The sequence below is a fragment of the Pollicipes pollicipes genome, unplaced genomic scaffold (assembly GCF_011947565.3).
Source record: "Pollicipes pollicipes isolate AB1234 unplaced genomic scaffold, Ppol_2.1 Scaffold_7261;HRSCAF=8764_pilon_pilon_pilon, whole genome shotgun sequence".
NCBI lineage: Eukaryota > Metazoa > Arthropoda > Thecostraca > Pollicipedomorpha > Pollicipedidae > Pollicipes > Pollicipes pollicipes.
In genome coordinates, this window is record NW_023597054.1 from 46,852,747 (window position 1) to 46,873,198 (window position 20,452).

At 55.7% G+C, this 20,452-nt stretch overlaps 1 protein-coding gene and 1 non-coding gene across 2 annotated transcripts; both read left to right on the top strand.

Annotated features, from left to right (window-relative positions):
• The first annotated feature begins 829 nt into the window (after positions 1-829).
• Positions 830-20,097, top strand: LOC119111916 (DNA-directed RNA polymerase II subunit RPB2-like). The gene is given in 25 exon segments (XM_037235791.1): positions 830-964; positions 3,314-3,537; positions 4,307-4,511; positions 4,839-4,900; positions 4,902-4,941; positions 4,944-4,966; positions 5,432-5,590; positions 6,346-6,510; positions 6,643-6,839; positions 7,047-7,166; positions 7,523-7,709; positions 8,161-8,317; positions 8,602-8,728; positions 9,220-9,331; positions 9,550-9,704; positions 10,374-10,466; positions 10,468-10,597; positions 15,992-16,261; positions 16,673-16,864; positions 17,137-17,326; positions 17,779-17,915; positions 18,155-18,268; positions 18,769-18,929; positions 19,239-19,434; positions 19,988-20,097. Coding segments are annotated over 25 exon segments (3,528 nt in total). The 5' UTR covers positions 830-948; the 3' UTR covers positions 20,084-20,097.
• Positions 14,157-14,238, top strand: TRNAS-GCU (transfer RNA serine (anticodon GCU)). The gene has a single exon. It is a non-coding gene; the product is annotated as a tRNA-Ser (tRNA).
• Positions 20,098-20,452: the final 355 nt, after the last annotated feature.

The window sequence follows — 20,452 nt, forward strand, 5'->3', positions numbered from 1 at the left end:
CCCGTTGTTCAATATTTTGTAGCAGGCAGCTCCGTAGGTTTGCACCAATTGGCTGTCGGCAACCTGATTTTTTCGGTTTCAGGTGTTTTTGATGACCCTTAGCCTGGCACACGGTGACCATGTTCTGGGGCCGGTAGATTGTCGACCATGCAGCACTGAATGAAGGCAATTTTATGGCGATCAGTCACTTAGGCGCACAGCATGGCTTTGTCTGCCAACAAATTACGGCAGCTTCGGGCGCTTTAATCACCTTCAGCCTGACCCAAGACCACATCTTTCCTCATCATGAGCTTCTCGACATTGCTGAATCGATTGATTAAGGCCTGGTAGCGACCAAGCCAAAAGGCTGGGTCTTAACAGGTTTTGGCGTTTTGAGTAACTGTCGACCCGATCCAAGGTCACCATATTCTACAAATGCAGACCTGTTCTGCATATTTTTTTTCATGTCGTTTTCTCACGTCTGTTCTACAGATATTCCAGAGATATTCTGCCACATTTAACGGCCACGGCGCATCAACTGGGAACGAGCTTGTGGGCGGTGGTTTAGTGTGAGCTGTTGCGTAATTTTTTAGTTTTTGAAGCTTTTCTTGATTTTTAAGTCGGTTAAAGCCACCATGATCTGTCAACGGCTGGTTATCAATAATGCCGCAGTGAAAACGAAATATTTTGCAGCGATCAGTACCAGAAGGTATTAGCGTTGAGCTGTTGGTAGGATTTATCCGTCGTTTAGTCCCTGCAGATTTATTTCACCTAGGCTTGCCGCGGTGCCAGCTGTCGCCGTCAGTGCGCTGCGGCGTTCGCCGGGGTTGGCGTGCGTTTGGCGGGCCGGGGGAAGTGGGAAGGCGATACTGTTGCTTATCTATTTGATCCAATTGCCTCGATCTTGTTTTGTTCTTCGGATCGATATTTGTGCCTGGCATACAAGCCAAGCAAGAAGCATCCGCAATCATGTATGAAGAGGAAGGTAAGTTATTTCTGTTATAGCTACTTAGCATGCGGACTACAAAAAAGAACATTACGCCGAAGATGTCCGGCGTAGCATCGACATCCCGGGAGTAATTGCAGTGCAGGCGTGGCGTAGATACCAGAGACCCAGTTTGGTGCATTCCTGGCCGCTGATTTCAGGTTGCATAAAGCCAATGTTTCCAAGAAATTATAATGTTGGTAAGACACTTCTGTGCCCCCACACAATTTTGTCATGTAAGAAGCAAAATTCAGTGCAATTTAGCTTTTTATGAGTATGGTGCATGCACACTCCAGGAGCAGTGCATTGACATGCAAGCATCTTATACGGGATTAATTTTCTTGCAGATGTTAGTACTGAAGCAGTTCTTGAAGAAGGTTGTCAGAAGAGGCCTGTGCTTTAGACATTTTATAGTCGCAAGTGCATCCAGTTTGCAGTTGCAGACTTACCTTAATGCTGACAAGCAAGACATGATCAGTAGCATATGCTATTTATTTACATGGATTTCATTAAAAACCTACCTTTTGGCATGACCAACCATTTATATTTTGCATAATTTGTCAGCATTGACATTTTTGCAAGGTGTTGTGGATTGTTCCAACCATTTCCCTAAGATGGAATTAATGATGATGTAGCATTGTGCATAACCATGAAGCTGCAATGTCCTTAGACACAAGTTATTCATAAATTATGAGTATAGCACTAGACAGGTATTGCAGTTTATGGGAAAAGCACAAGGTGCCCAGATTCTGCCATCTAAATTGCATCTTTCTGTGCAATCTTACAGCAGATATCTATCAGTTTAACACTGTTTGACATGGGGCTTAGAGGCCATAAGCATGTGATCAATTGCAAATTATAGCCAGCATGAACAAGATATTCCTTTTTCGTATATACTTTCTGAAGACATAGTGCACAGGGTTAGGCACACATCTGTGTGCTTCTAGTCACAATCCATTGGGCATGTTTATTTGCTGTGCACACAAGTCTCCTTTTAGAGACAATGCTGTGCAAGTTGGTCTGTCATAAAAAACACAGGTCTTTTTATCGGAGAATCAAACCTTACTGCCTTCATTTATTTGCATGTTTTGTCAAATCATTTTTCTCTTGTGTGACTTTGATGGTTAAGGTGATGAAAAATGTGTGATGCAGCCCTTATTTTTTGCTCAGATTTCTTCCTTGCTTCCTATATGTTGCAGATTACCCCTATTTCATTGTACTGTAACACAGCATAGTTTTATGTTCTAGCATATGCAGCACCAGTTCCAGATTTTGGTTCATTTGAATCAGCTATGGTAGAAACAGGAAGTCTGTTCATGTATGAATGTAGGAAAAGTACATTTCCACTGTCAGAACATCTGCTAATTGCTTGTAATGGACACACAGACCCAAACTATGGCAGCATATGCTTCATATAAAATAAATTGGTGCAAGGCATCAAATGCTTAGCTGCCGCCCATGAATCTCGAGAGGCAGTCATGAGCTGCTTCTGGTCTGTTGTTGCCACAACAAAGTATTAAAACTTCCCACACTTTGCAGACTGGCCTTTGATACTGTAGAGGGCATAGTAAATGTGGTAAACAGATAATGGCTGGCACTTTCATTCAAAAACTAAAAGCATAGTATGTGGCACAAAACAAGAAAACATCCCATGCCTTCCCCATTCACACAGTGTTGCTCTCACACCTTATGTAGTATCTAGGAACTGTCAGCAATGAAGTCACATGCATCAAGTCATGCCTTTGTTACTTGAGGGAACATTGATGCACACCTCTCAAGTCATGGACAATATATGCAGATTTTCAGAGCTCCAATATGTGTTGATGTGTGCTATATTATTGAAAGACAACCTAAACTTGAACAAAAAATATACCTCAGTTTAGTGATTGGGACAATGAAGGTTTAACTTGTCTGTGCTTTGGCATCTAAAAATCAGCATGAATATGCAACATGGACCTAGAGTCCTCCACTCAAGCAAAAACATTGTTAGCCCACTATACATATATCCTCTGGGTTGGCAATAAAGTGATGGCTATCATGTACAATGGTTGTGATTCAACATGGTCACTCTGTATGAAGTATGAGGCAACCTGATGGCTAGGTGCAGATAATGGCCACTGTATAGTAGTCATCAGGCTTGACTGGCATTCTGGAGCAAAGATTCAGTCCTGCTTAGCCAGCTCTTCATATGTGCCTTACCAGGCACAGGAATTGTAACTGAGAATGAATTGCAGGTGTTATGGTGAAAGGTTGTTTTAAAGCAATCACAGCAACCTGTTATTTCTGCCCGCTTTCATGTATAGTGGCATTTGCAGTGTGCAGTAGCGTTTTTAATTAATGGCCTTTCAGATATGTACGAGGATGAGGAGCAGGAGGAGATCTCCTCGGAGCTCTGGCAGGAGGCCTGCTGGATCGTCATCAACTCCTACTTCGACGAGAAGGGCCTGGTCCGGCAGCAGCTGGACTCGTTCGACGAGTTCATCCAGATGTCGGTGCAGCGGATCGTGGAGGACTCGCCGGCCATCGACCTGCAGGCGGAGGCGCAGCACACCTCGGGCGAGATCGAGACGCCGGTCAGTGAGCACGCACGGCTAGCGGAGCCAGCTGCCGGTCGGCTGGCCAGTGTGAGACATTGCACTCCTGCTGCCTGGCGTTCAGCGCTGCGTCGCCCGTGAGGTTGCCGGGTTTTCGTGAGACGGCGAGGTCGTGACTCCGTTTACGGCGACGATGAGCTCGTGACGGTACATGGTGGGGTCGTGGAGCCAGTCAGCGTGATGGTGCGCTCGTGATGTCAGTCAGCGAAGCGACGTTTTCGTGACTCCAGCTAGGGGACAGTGAGCTCGCGTCCCCGGCTGATGAGGAGTTGGTGGTGCCAGTTAGTGAGTAGGTGAGGCCAGGAGGCTGGTCAAGGAGGTGGTGAGTTAACGTCACTAGTCACTCTGTGAGTTCGAAACTTCAGTTGAGTCCGGTGTGACAATCTTTGAGGCGGTAGCTTTAGATTCTTGTCAGTGATGATACGTTTTAGAGCCCATGCAGTATGATGATGGGTCAATGTCAATGGGTCAAAGTCAATGCCCAGTCGGTGGGATAATGAGTTCGAGAGCTCAGTCAGTAGGACTGTGATTACGTATCAGGTGAATGCTATGGTACCCCTCAGATCAGTACCCCGCATTGCTTTTTCGGAGCCTTGAGGATTTTTACCTTGGGACAATGACGAGGCATTGCTGATATGTCGCAAACCATAGGATGTTCGAGCCCCCAAAAACCGGGAATGTACAGGGACCGCAAGGCTGGTGCGACGGTCTGGGCCGCGCGTGACCCACAGCGTGCTGTGCTCCCCAGCCGCGCTACCTGCTGAAGTTCGAGCAGATCTACCTCTCGAAGCCGACCCACTGGGAGACGGATGGCGCGCCGAGCGCCATGTTCCCGAACGAGGCGCGCCTGCGCAACCTGGTCTACTCGGCCCCGCTCTACGTGGACATCACGAAGACGGTCATCAAGGACGGCGAGCAGCCTGTTGTCACACAGGAGCAGAAGACCTTCATCGGTACGGCGCGGGCGGCAGGGCCGGGCGCGTCGCCGCGTGCTCAAAGGTCGTCGAGAGCGCGGGGGCGAACAGGTTGACGCTCAGAATGATCGCTGCCGTCCACGCGCCCCCAAGCCCAAATAAGAAACATATGGGCTATTTGCGTGCCTGTGTTTTCGCAAGTGCGTGCGTGTGTGTGTGCGTGCGTGCGCGCGTGCGTGCGTACGAGCGTGTCTGTGTTATGTATGCGTCCGGGAGGTCGTGTGCCCCGTGCGTGCCGGCGCGCTCCGGCCGATGCGGTGCGATGGTTCGGTGGTAGGTCTGAGACGACCGTGCGGTGTTCGGCAGGCAAGATCCCCATCATGCTGCGCTCCACACACTGCCTGCTGTCGGGCCTGACGGACCGCGATTTTGACGCAGCTCAACGAGTGCCCGCTCGACCCGGGCGGCTACTCATCATCAACGGCTCGGAGAAGGTGAGGGAGCCGCGGGCCGGCCGGCGAACGACGATGTGGACTCTGGCCGCCTGGCGGCGCGCCGGACCTGGCAGCCGCGCGCGCCGCCAGGTCCGGGGCGGGGCTGGTGGGGGGGTGTCGTGAAGTGGAGCGATGGAAAGTCGTGATCGCCAGGTATGCCCCTGTGCTCTTGACTTGACTTGACTACAATTCGTGGTTTACTGCCCTTGTTGATATGGTTCTGAAATGTGAGTAATCTCTGTGCTGCTGTGCGCTTCTTGAAACAAATGTCAGGTTCTGGGGGCTACACTTATGCATATTGGCATTACATTGGTAATGCGATTCATATTTTGTTGTTGGAAAAGCATTCCGAAAAACAGTGCCTTGAATTTGAGCGGCCCAGCATCCTTTGATACAAATATCGATTGTGTGTTACTGTTTTGCCATGCGCTTGGAAGACACACGTACAAAGTTGTCTTGCTTCAGGTTCTCATCGCCCAAGAGAAAATGGCGACCAACACGGTGTACGTGTTCAGCATGAAGGACGGCAAGTACGCGTTCAAGGCGGAGATTCGCTCGGCGGTGGAGTACTCGTCTCGGCCCACCTCTACGCTGTGGGTCAATATGCTGGCCAGGAGCGGACAGGTGGGCGGGCCGCAGAGGCCAGCGGCAGTCTTACCGACGGCCGCTGCAGCACGTGTGCCGGTGTCCAGGTGGCCCATGTGATGCTCCGCAGAGGCCTGGCGCCAGGCCGTCTTACGGGCGGCCGCGGCAGCACGTGTGTTGGTGTCCAGGTGGCTCGTGTGATGCTCCGCAAAGGCCTGGCCCCCGGCCGTGCTACCGTCGGCCGTTGTAGCACGCGTGTCGGTGTCGAGGTGGCACCTGAGTTAAGATATCATACATGAAATCATCATCATCATCATCCTCATCGTCATCCTCATCATCATCATCATCATCATCATCATCATCAGCATCAGCATCATCATCCTGACACCACACATATGAGTCCAGAAGTAATGGTCGTTTTCGATATATAATTGGAAGCAAATCAGTACAACTTAAAATGGGTCACGTGGTAGCACCATCTCAATCACAAAACACGTTGCTGTGCGCATCATTTAACTTGTTCGAAACTGGTTCAAAAGTTGAAATTGTGTCATTCGTTTTTTGGTGGCACCATAATTTAATAAACGCTCATTTTGGAAGTGATTCATCTTAGTTAGGTTAGGTTAGGTTAGGTTCTTAGCAATTTGCGCGTGTGCAGATGCCTGTATCTACGACGCGTCAAGCTCGACGCCCACGTGCAATACCGTCGTCGTTTTGCTCTTGCTCGTGCTCGCGATGGCTGCCATTGCACGATTCGGCCTGTGTCTCCAAGACGACCGCTGCCTGTTTTCCAGAACGTGAAGAAGTCTGCGATCGGTCAGCGGATCATCGCCATCTTGCCGTACATCAAGCAGGAGATCCCGATCATGATCGTTTTCCGAGCGCTGGGCTTCGTCGCCGACCGGGACATCCTCGAGCACATCATCTACGACTTCGACGACCCCGAGATGATGGAGATGGTGGGTGGAATGGGCGGTGATGGTGCGATAGGGCCCCCGCGGCTGGCCCGGTACTGGCTGTGATGTTCGGCAGGGGCAAGGCAATCCCTGTGGTCTGGCGAGACGTTAGTCGCGTCCGTTCGGTGCTTCCAGGTGAAGCCCTCGCTGGACGAGGCGTTCGTCATCCAGGAGCAGAACGTGGCGCTCAATTTCATCGGCGCTCGCGGAGCCAAGCCGGGCGTGACGAAGGAGAAGCGCATCAAGTACGCGCGCGAGATCCTGCAGAAGGAGATGCTGCCCCACGTCGGCGTGTCCGACTTCTGCGAGACCAAGAAGGCTTACTTCCTCGGGTAGGCACGCTTTTTTCGACATTGCCCGATTTTTCGTCGGCATGCGTTAAGCGGGACAACCTTAAACCATACACAGAGTTAATGATCGTTTAGTGCCATAGTGTTGAGCAGTATTCACGCCGGCTGCCCTGGGGCTGGGGTGTAGCTGTTGACCTCGTGCCGTCCGCGCCGTGCCGGCCGTGACCTGGGTACGGTCGGTGGCCGCAGGTACATGGTGCACCGTCTGCTGATGGCCTCGCTGAGCCGGCGCGAGCTGGACGACCGCGATCACTACGGCAACAAGCGGCTGGACCTGGCCGGACCGCTGCTGGCCTTCCTCTTCAGGGGGTACGCACGGCACGGCAGCCGCTCGGGCGCCGCGGCGTCCGCTAGACCGGCCGGCCACGAAACTCGTCAAGCTGTCCTGCAGCAACGTTTCCTGCGTGGTTCGGACTATGACCTACAGTCTGCAGAGCTCGTTGGATGTCAAGTGCTGTGTTTGCGTAGGCCAAACATCCTTTTTCGGCACATTACCCATGGTTAAGCAATTTTTGACCAGTAATTTTGTATCATATATTAGTAAGACGATGGGTACTTATCTATTAAGCGTGCTACAGATGATATTGTTTGATGGTGAATTCAGTAGCCCGGAGTCACATGCTACTATGTTTCGGAGCCCTCCAATGATGGCGCACCGCTTTCAGGCTGTTCAAGAACCTGCTGAAGGAGGTCCGCATGTACGCCCAGAAATTCATCGACAACGGCAAAGACTTTGGCCTGCACCTGGCCGTCAAGACCTCCACCATCACGGATGGCCTCAAGTACTCACTGGCCACCGGCAACTGGGGTGACCAGAAGAAGGCGCACCAGGCGCGCGCCGGCGTCTCCCAGGCGAGTGGCGGCGGCGCGCCGAGCGGAGGACCACGCCGGCTGCCGACCGGAGCGCCAATCCGGGCGGCGCGCTGCTCGCACGCCTGACCACGGGGGAGTAGGCGCTATATTGTTTCGGTTACTATCAGGAGTCATTGCTCCGTTGAGAGTGGTGTTGTGAGCGACGAACCGTGCAGGCGGGGCGGCCAGCTTTGTCGGTGGCCATCGAAGCGGAGTGCACGGCGTTGTAACGCTCGCCGTGGCGATCAGGGATGGTATCCCCGTCCCTGGCGTACTGTCGCTCCTGGTATGGGATCAAAGCGTTCGAAATAATAACGGAAGCCCGTTGTCGCGGATGCGCTTTTGCGACCACCGAAACAGTACAGTGGCGAGTGATGTTGCGAAGTCGGTGGCGGGCGTACCATGTCGGCGGGTGGTGACGTGCCGTGTCAACTCTTCCGCCGCCGCGCAGGTGCTGAACCGGCTGACGTTCGCCTCGACGCTGTCCCACCTGCGACGGGTGAACTCGCCGATCGGCCGCGACGGCAAGCTGGCTAAGCCGCGCCAGCTGCACAACACGCTCTGGGGCATGATCTGCCCGGCCGAGACGCCCGAGGGCGCCGCCGTCGGTCAGTTCCGCGTCCCGTCGGTCAGGGCAGCCGCTGATGCGCCTGCCAGTGTTCTGTTCAGCCGGTGCTCGCCGCTGTCGTCGCCGCTGTTGATCAGTTGGCGGCTCCCACCGCTCGCTCCCTATCGCGTGAAGCGCCGTGGTCAGCACGAGTGTTGCCTGCAGTGGATCGGATGCTGCAGTTGTGGGGGCGGCGCCGGGCCGGCCGCCGCCGCCGCCGCCCGTCCGATGACGCTCAGGCCGCGCCCGCGGCGGACTGACGGACGCGTGTGTGGCGGCTCCCAGGTCTGGTGAAGAACCTGGCGCTGATGGCCTACATCTCGGTCGGCTCGCAGCCGTCTCCCATCCTCGAGTTCCTGGAGGAGTGGAGCATGGAGAACCTGGAGGAGATCGCGCCCAGCGCCATCATCGAGTCAGTGTCCAGACAGACGGGCGGCCGTCTACGGCACTGGTGTAGCCGCTCAGTGCTGCTGTCGCGTTTACTGTGGCGATACTGCCATCTCATTAGGGCCGGCAATAGCACGCTGATGCTGGATTTGTGCCAGTGCGTTGTCTGATGCGGAATTTGTTGCGTTCATGTGTTGTTTTTCCTCCATGCTCCGGCTGTGAAGGACCGCATTGTGTGGCCGTGTCGCAGGTGGATGTCATTGTTATCTGAAAGTCACTGAAAATCAAAACATTCACGACATATTGCTGTGTTGTTTGATGAGGTTCCTAGCTAACTCACGGTATTGCTCCATTGTTGTTCGCTTACCAAACATTTATATGATCAGAAATGTGGAAGATGCGCTCCCATTTGCCTGACCGGTGGTTACAGAAATATCGTTCACAAAAGGGTCTCGGAAGGAGTGTCACACCGTCAGCATAGCTGAGGTGCTTAATCCGGCCTCTGCTCATCCGCAGCGCCACCAAGATCTTCGTGAACGGTTGCTGGGTGGGGATCCACCGGGACCCAGAACAGCTGATGACCACCCTGCGCAAGCTGCGCCGCCAGATGGACATCATCGTGTCAGAGGTGGGACTGGCGCGCCGTGTCAGAACCCGTACCCGAGCCGCGACCCTTACCGGCTGGCGACGGGCACCAGCCGTGTGGACGGATCGTGGATGTGCTTCACCAGGCGACCCTCGGGGAGGATCGGAACTTTGGGGGGCATGGCTGATGGCCGGTACCGGTGGTATTGGGATGCAGCTGATCAGCATGTTCCGCCGGCCGTGACCGCCCGCCGTCCCCAGGTGTGCATGGTGCGGGACATCCGGGACAGGGAGATCCGCATCTACACGGACGCCGGCCGCATCTGCCGGCCGTTGCTCATCGTGGAGAAGGGCCAGCTGCTGCTGAAGAAGCGGCACATCGACATGCTGAAGGAGCGGGAGTATAACAACTACAGGTACGCCGGGGTCTGGCGTCCAGCTCGGGCATGCTCTCCTCCCCCCCCCCCCCCCCCCTTGCTTCTCACCTGGTCGCAGGGACGGCGGTGAGGGGTTATAGGCACTTTGCGAACAATCCGCCGAAAGGGTCAATTGTTACCGATGTGGACCGTTGAAGCGTGATTAAATGTTTGGGGAACTCTGGTTGCGTGTATTCGTGTGTAGTGATTTGGGCCTCTCTCGCATGGGAAGCATTCACGTGGACGGGGAGTCACGCAGACAGCACAACCGCTGATCACCTCAGACCCTCGTGTGCCGCGTGCTAGTTTACGTCGCAGCGGACCAGCGGCGGCTGCTGCTGCTGCCCGTCCCCTCCTGCCGACGCCTCATTCCTGCCCGCTAGGCCCTCGTCCCCGTCCTTGGGATCCCGTCCCCGCGTGCTGGGGCCTTGTCCCCGCCTGCTGGGGCCTCTTCCCTGCCCGCTGAAGCCTCGTCCCTGTCCGCTGGGGCCTCATCTCTGCTGGGCCTCGTCCCTGCCCGCTGAGGCCTCGTCCCGCCCGCTGGGGCCTCGTCCCTACCGTGCGACAGGCCCGCTGAACGCTGCGACATCCTTCGCTCGAAATATGGTGTGCACCGGAATCCTGCCGTCCATTCTCGCGTGAGTCTGACGCGGCCGGCCGTCCGACCAGCTGGCACGACCTGGTGGCCTCCGGCGTGGTGGAGTACATCGACTGCCTGGAGGAGGAGACCACCATGATCGCCATGACGCCGGACGACCTGAGCGGGCGAGAAGGACAACGTCTACTGCACCACCTACACCCACTGCGAGATCCACCCCGCCATGATCCTGGGCGTCTGCGCCTCCATCATCCCCTTCCCCGATCACAACCAGAGCCCGAGGAACACGTACCAGGTGGGTGTATGACCTGCCAGGCTGGCTCGCCCTGCGCTGCCAGGCGCGAAATGAACGACCGGGTCTGGCACGTTGTGGTCATAGGCTGTGGTTATGACAGCCCATGAGCTGTTTTGGCTCAGCTCAGGGACCGGTTGTCTTGTTAAACTTCTGGCCATCGGTTAGGAAGGCGACAGGAAGGAGATTGGGTGGCACTCACATTCACAAGATCATGTTCTTGATGCCTGGATCAATCCTCCGCATTAGCAGTTCATCCGTATTTGATGCTCTTGTAGTTTGATAGCTTACTTACGCACTGACATGATGGCAGGCATTTTCATTTGTCATGAGAAACGACCGATTCGACGCGCGGTGCTTCGCCATTCAGCCTTTGTACGGGGCAACCTGTCGGCGGACGGGGGATGCCGGCCAAAAGCCGACGGGTCCAGCTGGTTGCTACCAAAACTATCGTACAAAACCGACAACTTCCCCCGTTGTTCCCAGTCTGTCGTTTATCCGTTTATCGTCCCAACCAGGCCCAGTGCTGTTTTAATTCAGCGATCGGACGGGAACGGCGCATTCAGCGTGGTATGGTCGTTGCCGGGTTGGTCTGTCGCCGATGGCCGAGCAAATGTCGCCGGCGGCTGGGTCGGGCGTGCTATTGGCTTTGGTATTACTATTATTTTACTTTTTCTGTGAAGACGACCGGTGCTGAAGATGCTTGAAATTTTGCGGGATTATGGAGATGAACTGGACCCCTCGCGCAATAGTGTCGGGCGCAGCTCCCTCGCCGCCTGCCACGAGCGCACGGCGTTGTCTGTTTTGGCGTTTTTGGGCCATTTGGGAGCATAGATGTTTTTGTAGGTCAAGTTGTTACGGCGGCTGAACTACAGCGCAATGCAGATATCGCATTCGCAAATAGGCATCCAGCTGTAGGAATTGTCCGTTCCTCTCGGTAACAAGACATCCGGCTGCACAGGGGACCGAGCGTGACTTGGTGAGGTTTGATATATTAGGGTTAGAGCTGGTCGTCCGGACCATAGGCGCGGCCTGGGGAGGGCACATGGGGCTGTATCTCTCCCCCCCCCCCCGCCGCCCCCGTAAGAAACAAGCGCTTTTTTCTTCACCACAACAGCACAAGTCCGCAATTTGGAAAGATATTTCGGCCTTGCACTTCAGTGACTTTCAGGGGCAGTGGCATGTTGCGTTCAATTGCCAGGTGACATGGTCAGCGCATAGCCCAGAGGACAGGGACGTAGTTGCGCGGAATAAGTCAAGGTAGTGGGTTGAGTGGTGGAGATGGGTACACCTACCCCAAACTATATCCAAAAGTGTGTTTCTCCCCGAATTTAACCCTTGTTCATGTTGGGGCGTGGGGAGGCGGGGGCCTTTCCAGCTGAATGGGAAGCCGTATTCCTGTTAGTGGCCATAATATTCATATTACCTTACACACATGTTCAGCACGCAGCTGAGATGATGTGGGCGCCAGGACGAACTAACATCGGCTGCCCATCGATGCGTCAGGCGCTGTATATAGTAGCATTTCTAGCCCTGCAGTTTGCGCGCAGTGCGTAGACCCTGCGAATGGGCTGGGACTCGATCCTGAAAAGATTCACTTTCGTATCAAATCCTGGAAGCCTCCCCCGTCGCAAATCCTGGCTGCGCCCTGGTCCCGCATTGGTCTTCCGCATAAGGAATAGCCAAGTTCTCGGCAAGTCAGGCAATATGTTTTAGGATGTATCGGATTTTTGCAGTGAAGGATTCGTGTCGAAATTTGATGACAATTGAGAGGGTCCCGTGGATTCTCCCCATCGGGCTGAAATGTCTGCGTTATGGTTGAGTAATGTGTTGTAGATGTTAGGCACGTCAAGTTATGGTTGGATGATGTTTGGTAGATATTAGGCTTGTCGATATTTAAATCGTGTTGTAGGCCAGGGAGCGGAGAAAAAAATACTGCTTACAATTTAGGTGCACAGTATATACAGTTGATTGTCCCGTATAATGCAATTTTCGTACGCTTTTGCATTCAACCCGGTCGTCATAAGCACCCCGTTTTCCGCACTCTGGTGTGGCGCGGTTTGTTAACCTAGCCACTGTATTAATGTGGGGGACTGACAGTGCTCCGCCGCGGAAGACGGGATAGGCGGGGGGAGGGGGGGGGGGGAGGGATGGGACAGGGTTCCTTTTCCCGACGCGTCTCTTTTTGAGCGCCGGATTATTATCCTTGTCGGATGGAATTATTATGGCCGTGTGTGTTTTGTAACGAAGGGCGTACTCAGCCTAGTGAGATCTCTGTGGAGGTCGCCCAGTTCCGAATATGCTGCTGACCACCTTCGTGTGGAGAATGTCTGTCTCGTTTGCTGGTCGTGGGCGCCGAGGTCACCAGAACGTGACCCGTCTGCCCGGTCCTCGATCCCTGACTGGCTCATTTGCAAGCCATCCTGCTCAGTTGGCGATGAATCACGTGCACACATGTGCCGGGCTGTCAGCGGTAGTTCTTGGCCCCAAGGCCGGGTTCAGAATGCCGCATTCGGGGTAGGGGTGGGGATGGGCTTTGATTTTCAAAAGCTGACTTTCGAATTCTAAGTTCAGTAAATGTTTGCCCAGCTTGGGTCATCTTGCGGGGTCGTGACTTGTTTGTCCGCCTCCCCCCTCCCCCATGAGTCTGTTCCGGCCTATCCTCAGTACCATGTTATGAAGACGAGGCTCCGGATCCCGGCTCCGGTTGGCTCCCTGATAAACTTCAGCCCGGGGTTGCCGGATCCCACCGGTTTTGCAAACACCGGGCCCAAGTCCCTGGCCATCATTGGTTCCTTAAAAAAGACATGGGCAGGTGGTTCCTATTCGCTGCTTCACTGGCAATATACCATGATTCTTAGTTCCTGTTAGCTTTCTACACAAAACACACCCTGGTTCCCATTGGTCCTTTCACAGGCACCACTCACCGGTTCCAAGCCATCACTGGCTCATTCACAAAGGCCAGAGCCTGGTTGCGGTTTCCATTCGTAAGCTCACAAAACAGAACTCCTTGTTGGCTTCTGATTGGCTTGTTCCTTAGCACCAGCTCGGGATAGCAGCTCGAGATCATGGGATGCCACTGAAGATATGGCGTCTGAAATAAAAAATATTCGGCTAATGTGCCGTCATATTTACTTGTTCTTGTTCGACCCGTCGGCATAATTCCAGGCTAAGTCTTGATATTTGCTAGATCCCTATGCATATTCTGAGCCAGATCTTGCAGACATGTGCCTAGGACCCCACAAAATATACCAGAGTGTCATAAGGATAGAAGACTGTGGCATCCTGTATCCACCTTTGGGACCCAGGCACATGTCATCCTCGTTCTTGCCATGTCTCGATGTAGTGTTACGCTGGATTCTGGTTCTTGCTGCCTCTCCGGCTGGATTTCCAATTGTTTTTTGGATGCTATTGGTTATGGCGGTAGGAGACAGGAAGTGATCGTCAAGAAAAAATCTTAAAAACCATGCAGATGCCATGTTGCACGCCCATTACATCGGTGTTAGGCTGCTGTTGCTGTATCGTACGATTTGCCTCAATGTTGGAGCCCGAGCTGCCAACGGACGAGGTGGCCGAGTGGTTAAGGCGTTGGACTGCTAATCCAATGGGCTCTGCCCGCGTGGGTTCGAATCCCATCCTCGTCGACTGTTTTCACTTGGTATTCTGTGATGCATCGCGCCTGATTAAAAGCTATCAGTTTCCCACGCATTTTGAAGGTTTCGTGGCTTGCGATCGTTCTCAATATTTTTGCTTCAAACCTAAGGCCTCTTTTGGATGGGATTTTTGCCAGTTGCTCACCTTCACCGAACCGGGGCCACAGTAGCTTTTCCACGTGAAATGCGGCATCGTTAGTTGTACAGTCGTATTTCGTACATCGTTGTGAGGAACGTTTGGTAGAGCAAATCGAGCATGCTTTATCCTTGTGTCACAAATTATTACATCTTTGAGAGACCTGCAATATATAGTTCATTGTTGTCACGAGATGTGTGCAGTACGCGTGCCGTGATGGCGGGAAGACGGTGTTGGAATAACTGGGGGCTTATTGCACGTGCTTCCTGCAGTTTCCCAGCGGTTGATGTGAGCTGTGGCATGACATTGCGTTTGAGGGTCATGCCCAGTAGGCATTAACTCCTCCCGCTGTATCTCCAGTATCCCCAACGCCGCAGCAGAAAAAGTCGAAAAGGCACCTCCCAAACTACGTTGCTGGGTTCCTGGTGTGTTATGTTACGTAATTTGGGGAAAATGTCGGTTGCTGCGGCTGATCTGACCGCAAAATGATTAACAACTTTGTACTAGGGACGGTGAAAATGTTTACATTCCATCATACCATTATACTATGTGTATGCCCAGCCTGGTCCGCGAATATTGTAATATCGCATGCTAAAAACTAGGCTCAAATCGCTCCCATTGAATACGCCGCCCGCAGATATTGCTTGGTGTCTTGGCAGGGAAGCAGGATTAAGTTTTAAGTCAAAGCTCATCATCAACTTACCACTGTCAGTTAATTTAGTGCTCGAAAGCTGGAAAGCAATGCTCCACAACCACACGGCAAACTTAAATTCAGGGCCTGACTGATGTGTCCATTAGGCTGCAGTTGGTTAAGTATTACCTTTTCCCTATCGGGTTTGGTCTAGTCGTCACTGGCATAATGCGATTTCACTGTTTATGGGAGGACATACTCTCGTTTCGCAAGCTATATTTCATGACAAATGCTTACGGCGTGGTTTTCATTTTCGCACGTCCATAACTTAGCTAAAACCCTTATTGCGCAGGCAATATCTTACCCTGAGAACTGTGTACATCAGTGTAAAACAGAACGCAAAATGCGTGATCTGCCAGCAGCGAATGTAAGATGGCACTGGTATGCAAAATGCAGTTGACGTTATCTCTGACAGGTATGATCTCAATGGAAGATTATTCATCTTGAATGAAAAAGTATGGGGCTTCTTATAAGGTGGTGGAGATAGTAGTGTGCGGTGCATTTTGTCATGCTTTTCGAGTGTTTATGATTGCACGCCATGGGATTCGGGCCAGTCTGATAACTTTGGCGACGGGAAGACTCTATATCCTCCGTTGTATGACATGGTGGCATCGCATACCCGTATTTTTGGTAAATAGTCGAGTGTTATGTTGACCGATAGGCGACTGGGTCCCGTATTATTGGTAAATAGGCGAGAGTGCTGTTGACCGACAGACACTGGCAAGGATTATGATATTAAGGTCACGTGACCACTGTTTCCGTCCTCAGTGATTCCTGGAGGTCGCCCCGCAGTTTGTGATGCACAGTGTTTCTATGTTATACGGCCGCTGCTGACGCTTCCGCATTGTTGGGCCGCACTCCCGCCGTGCTTGGTCTCGCCCGGGCCGCCGCTCACACGTGCCCGTCCCCCGTTCCAGAGCGCCATGGGTAAGCAGGCCATGGGCGTGTACATCACCAACTACCACGTGCGCATGGACACGCTGGCGCACGTGCTGTTCTACCCGCAAAAGCCGCTGGTGACCACGCGCAGCATGGAGTACCTGCGCTTCCGCGAGCTGCCAGCCGGCATCAACTCGATCGTGGCGATCGCCTGCTACACCGGCTACAACCAGGAGGACTCGGTGGTCATGAACGCCTCGGCCGTGGAGCGCGGCTTCTTCCGCTCCTGCTTCTACCGCAGCTACAAGGTGGGCCTGGCGCGGTGCGGACCGCCGCGCAGAACCGGAACCGGGGCCTCGACAGACGCGGTCGGGGAGGTGACCGGAGCTCAGTCGACCGGTGGTTTGCTGCCGGGTGATGAGCGCACGAGTAAACTAAACCACGGAGCGGTCTGTATTTGTCCAGGAGCAGCGTAGTTGATTCGGTGTGCATAGCTGGATTTCGCGGGTGGTGACTGTGCCCACCAGATACGCGCCTTTTCGCCATACTTCGCCCGTTTTTGTGCCGCCTGTTTGTGAGCCCCTCGCATTGCTGAGTTTACCACCGGCCAACGCGACGAGCGTTAACTCCCAACGCATGATCACGACGGCCGCTGTGTCCCAGCTCCCTTGTGTGACGTCACCGTCCCGTCTTGTGACGTCACCACCGGTCGCGGACAGGACGCCGAGACGAAGAAGATCGGAGACCAGGAGGAGACGTTCGAGCGGCCGTCGCGCGACACGTGCCAGGGCATGCGCAACGCCATCTACGAGAAGCTAGACGACGACGGCATCGTGGCGCCGGGCGTGCGCGTCTCCGGCGATGACGTCATCATCGGCAAGACGATCGTGCTGCCCGAGAATGACGACGAGGTGGGTGCGCGGCGTCGGCTGGTGGCGCCGCCGCCGGCGGACGGAATGTCGTGTTCCGAGTCGGTGTGCTCTTTACACGCTGGCTCGTATGGACCCGGACTCGGTGGGTTCGTGTTAGGTTTGTGTATCGTTGCCTCCATAGCCGAAATTAAGGCGTGGTCGTGACTGAGGGGAGCGCCACTGTGAGCCGCGGGTGGCGGAGCCTCTATGTACGGCGTCCGGGTGCCCTCGTCGGCGCGAGCGTGTCTCACCTCCGCGGCTCCCGTCGGCAGCTGGAGGGATCGGCCAAGCGGTTCACCAAGCGAGACGCCTCCACCTTCCTCCGCAACTCGGAGACGGGCATCGTCGACCAGGTGATGCTGACGCTCAACAACGACGGCTACAAGTTCACCAAGATTCGCGTGCGCTCCATTCGGATCCCACAGATCGGCGACAAGTTCGCCTCCCGGCACGGGCAGAAGGGTGAGCGGCGTCAGGCCCGGCCGCCGTGCGGGTGTCAGCTGCCCGCATGGAGCTGACGCTGGGTCACCGTCAGCGTTGTCCGCACGCTCGGTTTGTTTTGGCGCAAGGCCCACAAATCGTTATGGCCGTTAGAGTCACAGATGGCTCCTGTTTGTGGCAATTACAGTACGAGGTTTTGTCGTGCGATGTTCGTGTGCGGATGGCGCCGGTTGATGGTCGGCTGTCCGCCGTAGAAGCCGCGTGTCGCCTGAGACACATAGCGTGGGCGGCGCGTGGCCAGCACAGCTGTCATGTCTCCTGCTGCGTATCGTCTCCTGTTGTGTATTCTCTCGCTGTGTATTGTCTCCCGCCGTCTAGTGTCTCCCGCTGTGTATTGTCTCCCCTTGTCTAGTGTCTGGTAGCACGTGGTGCTACAGTGAGCAGGCGTGTGACGGCCGCCGCCTCGCCGGCAGGTACGTGCGGTATCCAGTTCCGGCAGGAGGACATGCTGTTTACGTCTGAGGGCATCACGCCCGACATCATCATCAACCCGCACGCCATCCCCTCTCGGATGACCATCGGCCATCTGATCGAGTGCCTCCAGGGCAAGGTGAGGACGGGTCGCGGCGGACGCCGCGCTGGTGCACGTAGGGCGCGCTGACGAGAGAAATCCCGCTGCAACGTTAACCCCCGACCCGCTGTGATCGGAGCAGGCAAGTGCTGTTCTGCACAGCGCTACAGTGTTCCCACCCTCAGCGGCGTTATGTCGCCCGTCTTAGATGCTCCTCCAGGCCCTGTGGGACAGATCTGGTGAAGGCCATTTAAAAACGTCTTTTAATTCTCACACAGGTCTCGGCGAACAAGGGCGAAATCGGCGACGCCACGCCTTTTAACGACGCCGTCAACGTGCAGAAGGTGTCGGAGCTGCTCAAAGACTACGGATACCACCTGCGAGGCAACGAGGTACGGCCGGCGCCCGTCCGCCCTAGCCCGCCTGACCTCGCTAGCCGGGGCGGCCCGCACAGTCGGTCGGTCGGGCGGCGTCGGGCGGAGCGGGTCGCACCATCAGCTTTGCCTTCTACCGGGAACTGGCGGGCGTATGTCGATAGTGTCACCTCGCTGAGCTGGTGCGATGCTGCATGCTGGACAGGCCATTCAGATCAGACGTGAGTGATCTCGAAAGGACATGTAGCTACTATTTGCAATGGGGAAAATGAAGGTAGCAAGCGCAAAATAGCATGCTGTTTTCCAGGAGCGTTGCATTGCCTTTGATCGCGGTTTCCTGACTGTGTCCGTGGTCCGTCCTCACACGACGTGGTGAGATCGAGCTCATCGCGGCTGGGCGTCGTCACTTCCCGCTGTGGTGGAGTGTCCAGCGGGGTTTCGGCCGTCGCAGCCCCCGACACTGCTCTGACTCAGTCTGCCCCCCCCCCCCCCCCCTCTGCCTTCATCCGCCCCCGCAGATCATGTACTGCGGCCACACGGGTCGCAAGATGCAGGCGCAGATCTTCCTCGGGCCCACCTACTACCAGCGTCTGAAGCATATGGTGGACGACAAGATCCACTCTCGGGCGCGCGGGCCCGTCCAGATCCTGGTGCGCCAGCCGATGGAGGGCCGCGCCAGGTGAGCGGCTCCTGTCGGCCCCGGTACGCTCGCCGCAGGCCGTGCCAGCCGTCCGCCCCCCCCCCCCCCCCCCCGGCTCGGAGTGGCGAGGACGCGCCGCCGGCTGACCGTCACCTGTGATCTGTGACTGGTGACCTAGTGATCTGTGATGGTGTCGCCTGGCCGGTGATAAGGTGCCGGTAACCGAGGATTGATGCCTCGTAAGCTATTGCCGCTATGGTCCATGAACTGGTCGGTTGGCAAGGCCTACGTGTTGCTCACGCACGCGTCGTGACGCGCACCGCGTGACCGGCGACCGGTGCCCAACAGGGACGGCGGGCTCCGGTTCGGTGAGATGGAGCGCGACTGTCAGATCGCGCACGGCGCCGCCCAGTTCCTGCGCGAGCGCCTGTTCGAGGTCAGCGACCCGTACCGCGTGCACGTCTGCAACTTCTGCGGCGTCATCTGCATTGCCAACCTTCGCAACAACACGTTCGAGTGCAAGGGCTGCAAGAACAAGACTCAGGTGCGTGCCGGCGGGAGGGCGCCACCACCTCCGCCGGAGCTGCCCGTTTCCTGCCGCCGGTTGTCGCGTGGCTGTGTAATGGCCGGCCCGTGACGATCACGCCTTTCCGGTCCGCTGCCAGCCAAGAGCTGACACGTGTTACCCTCGCCGGGACGCCACACGTTCATCTGATCCCGAGCCTGGCGGAGGCTTGTTCGGAGGGAGGGGGCTCAGACGCCGTGCGCGGCTCGTCGCCGTCGCCGCCGCCGCCGCCGCCGCCGGCTGAGTTGTCTCCGCGCGCGCGCGCGCGCGCGCGCTGTGTGTGTGTGTGTGTTGTGTGTGTGTGTGTGTGTGGTGTGTGTGTGTGTGTGTGTGTGTGTGTGTGTGTGTGGTGTGTGCGTGCGTGCGTGCGTGCGTGCGTGCGTGCGTGCGTGCGTGCGTGCGTGCGTGCGTGCGTGCGTGCGTGCGTGCGTGCGTGTGTGTGTGCGTGCGTGCGTGCGTGCGTGCGTGCGTCCGCGTCCGCGTCGGTGTCGGCGTCTGTGCGTCTGTGACACGGCGCCGCCTCTGCCCACAGATCTCGCAGGTACGCATCCCGTACGCGTGCAAGCTGCTGTTCCAGGAGCTCATGTCGATGAACATCGCGCCGCGCATGATGGTGCTCAACAGCTGAGTGGCCGGCCGCCGCTGGTGGTCCGTGCGGAGCGGCCGGCGCGGCGGGCGGCTGACCCCTGCCCCCCGGCCGGGCGGCTGCAGCGCCGGGGTCAGGGTCCGCTCGTCGGCTGATAGATCGCGACGCAGGGCGGACGCCGGACGGCTGTCCCACGGCGGGTCAGGCCGCTGTCCCGCCCGGCCCGCGTGCTGGTCGGAGCGAGGCCGGCGGCGGGGAGGGTCGCTCGGCGGAGTGGAGATGTCGGGAGTGGCAGAGGGCCGGCTCCCCTGAGCTCTGTGATTGTGACGGGAGCAGAGAGTGCATGTTTTGCGCACGCAATGGTGGAGTGCTGTTCGCTGGACGTATCGAAACTATCCATTCTCCTTCCGG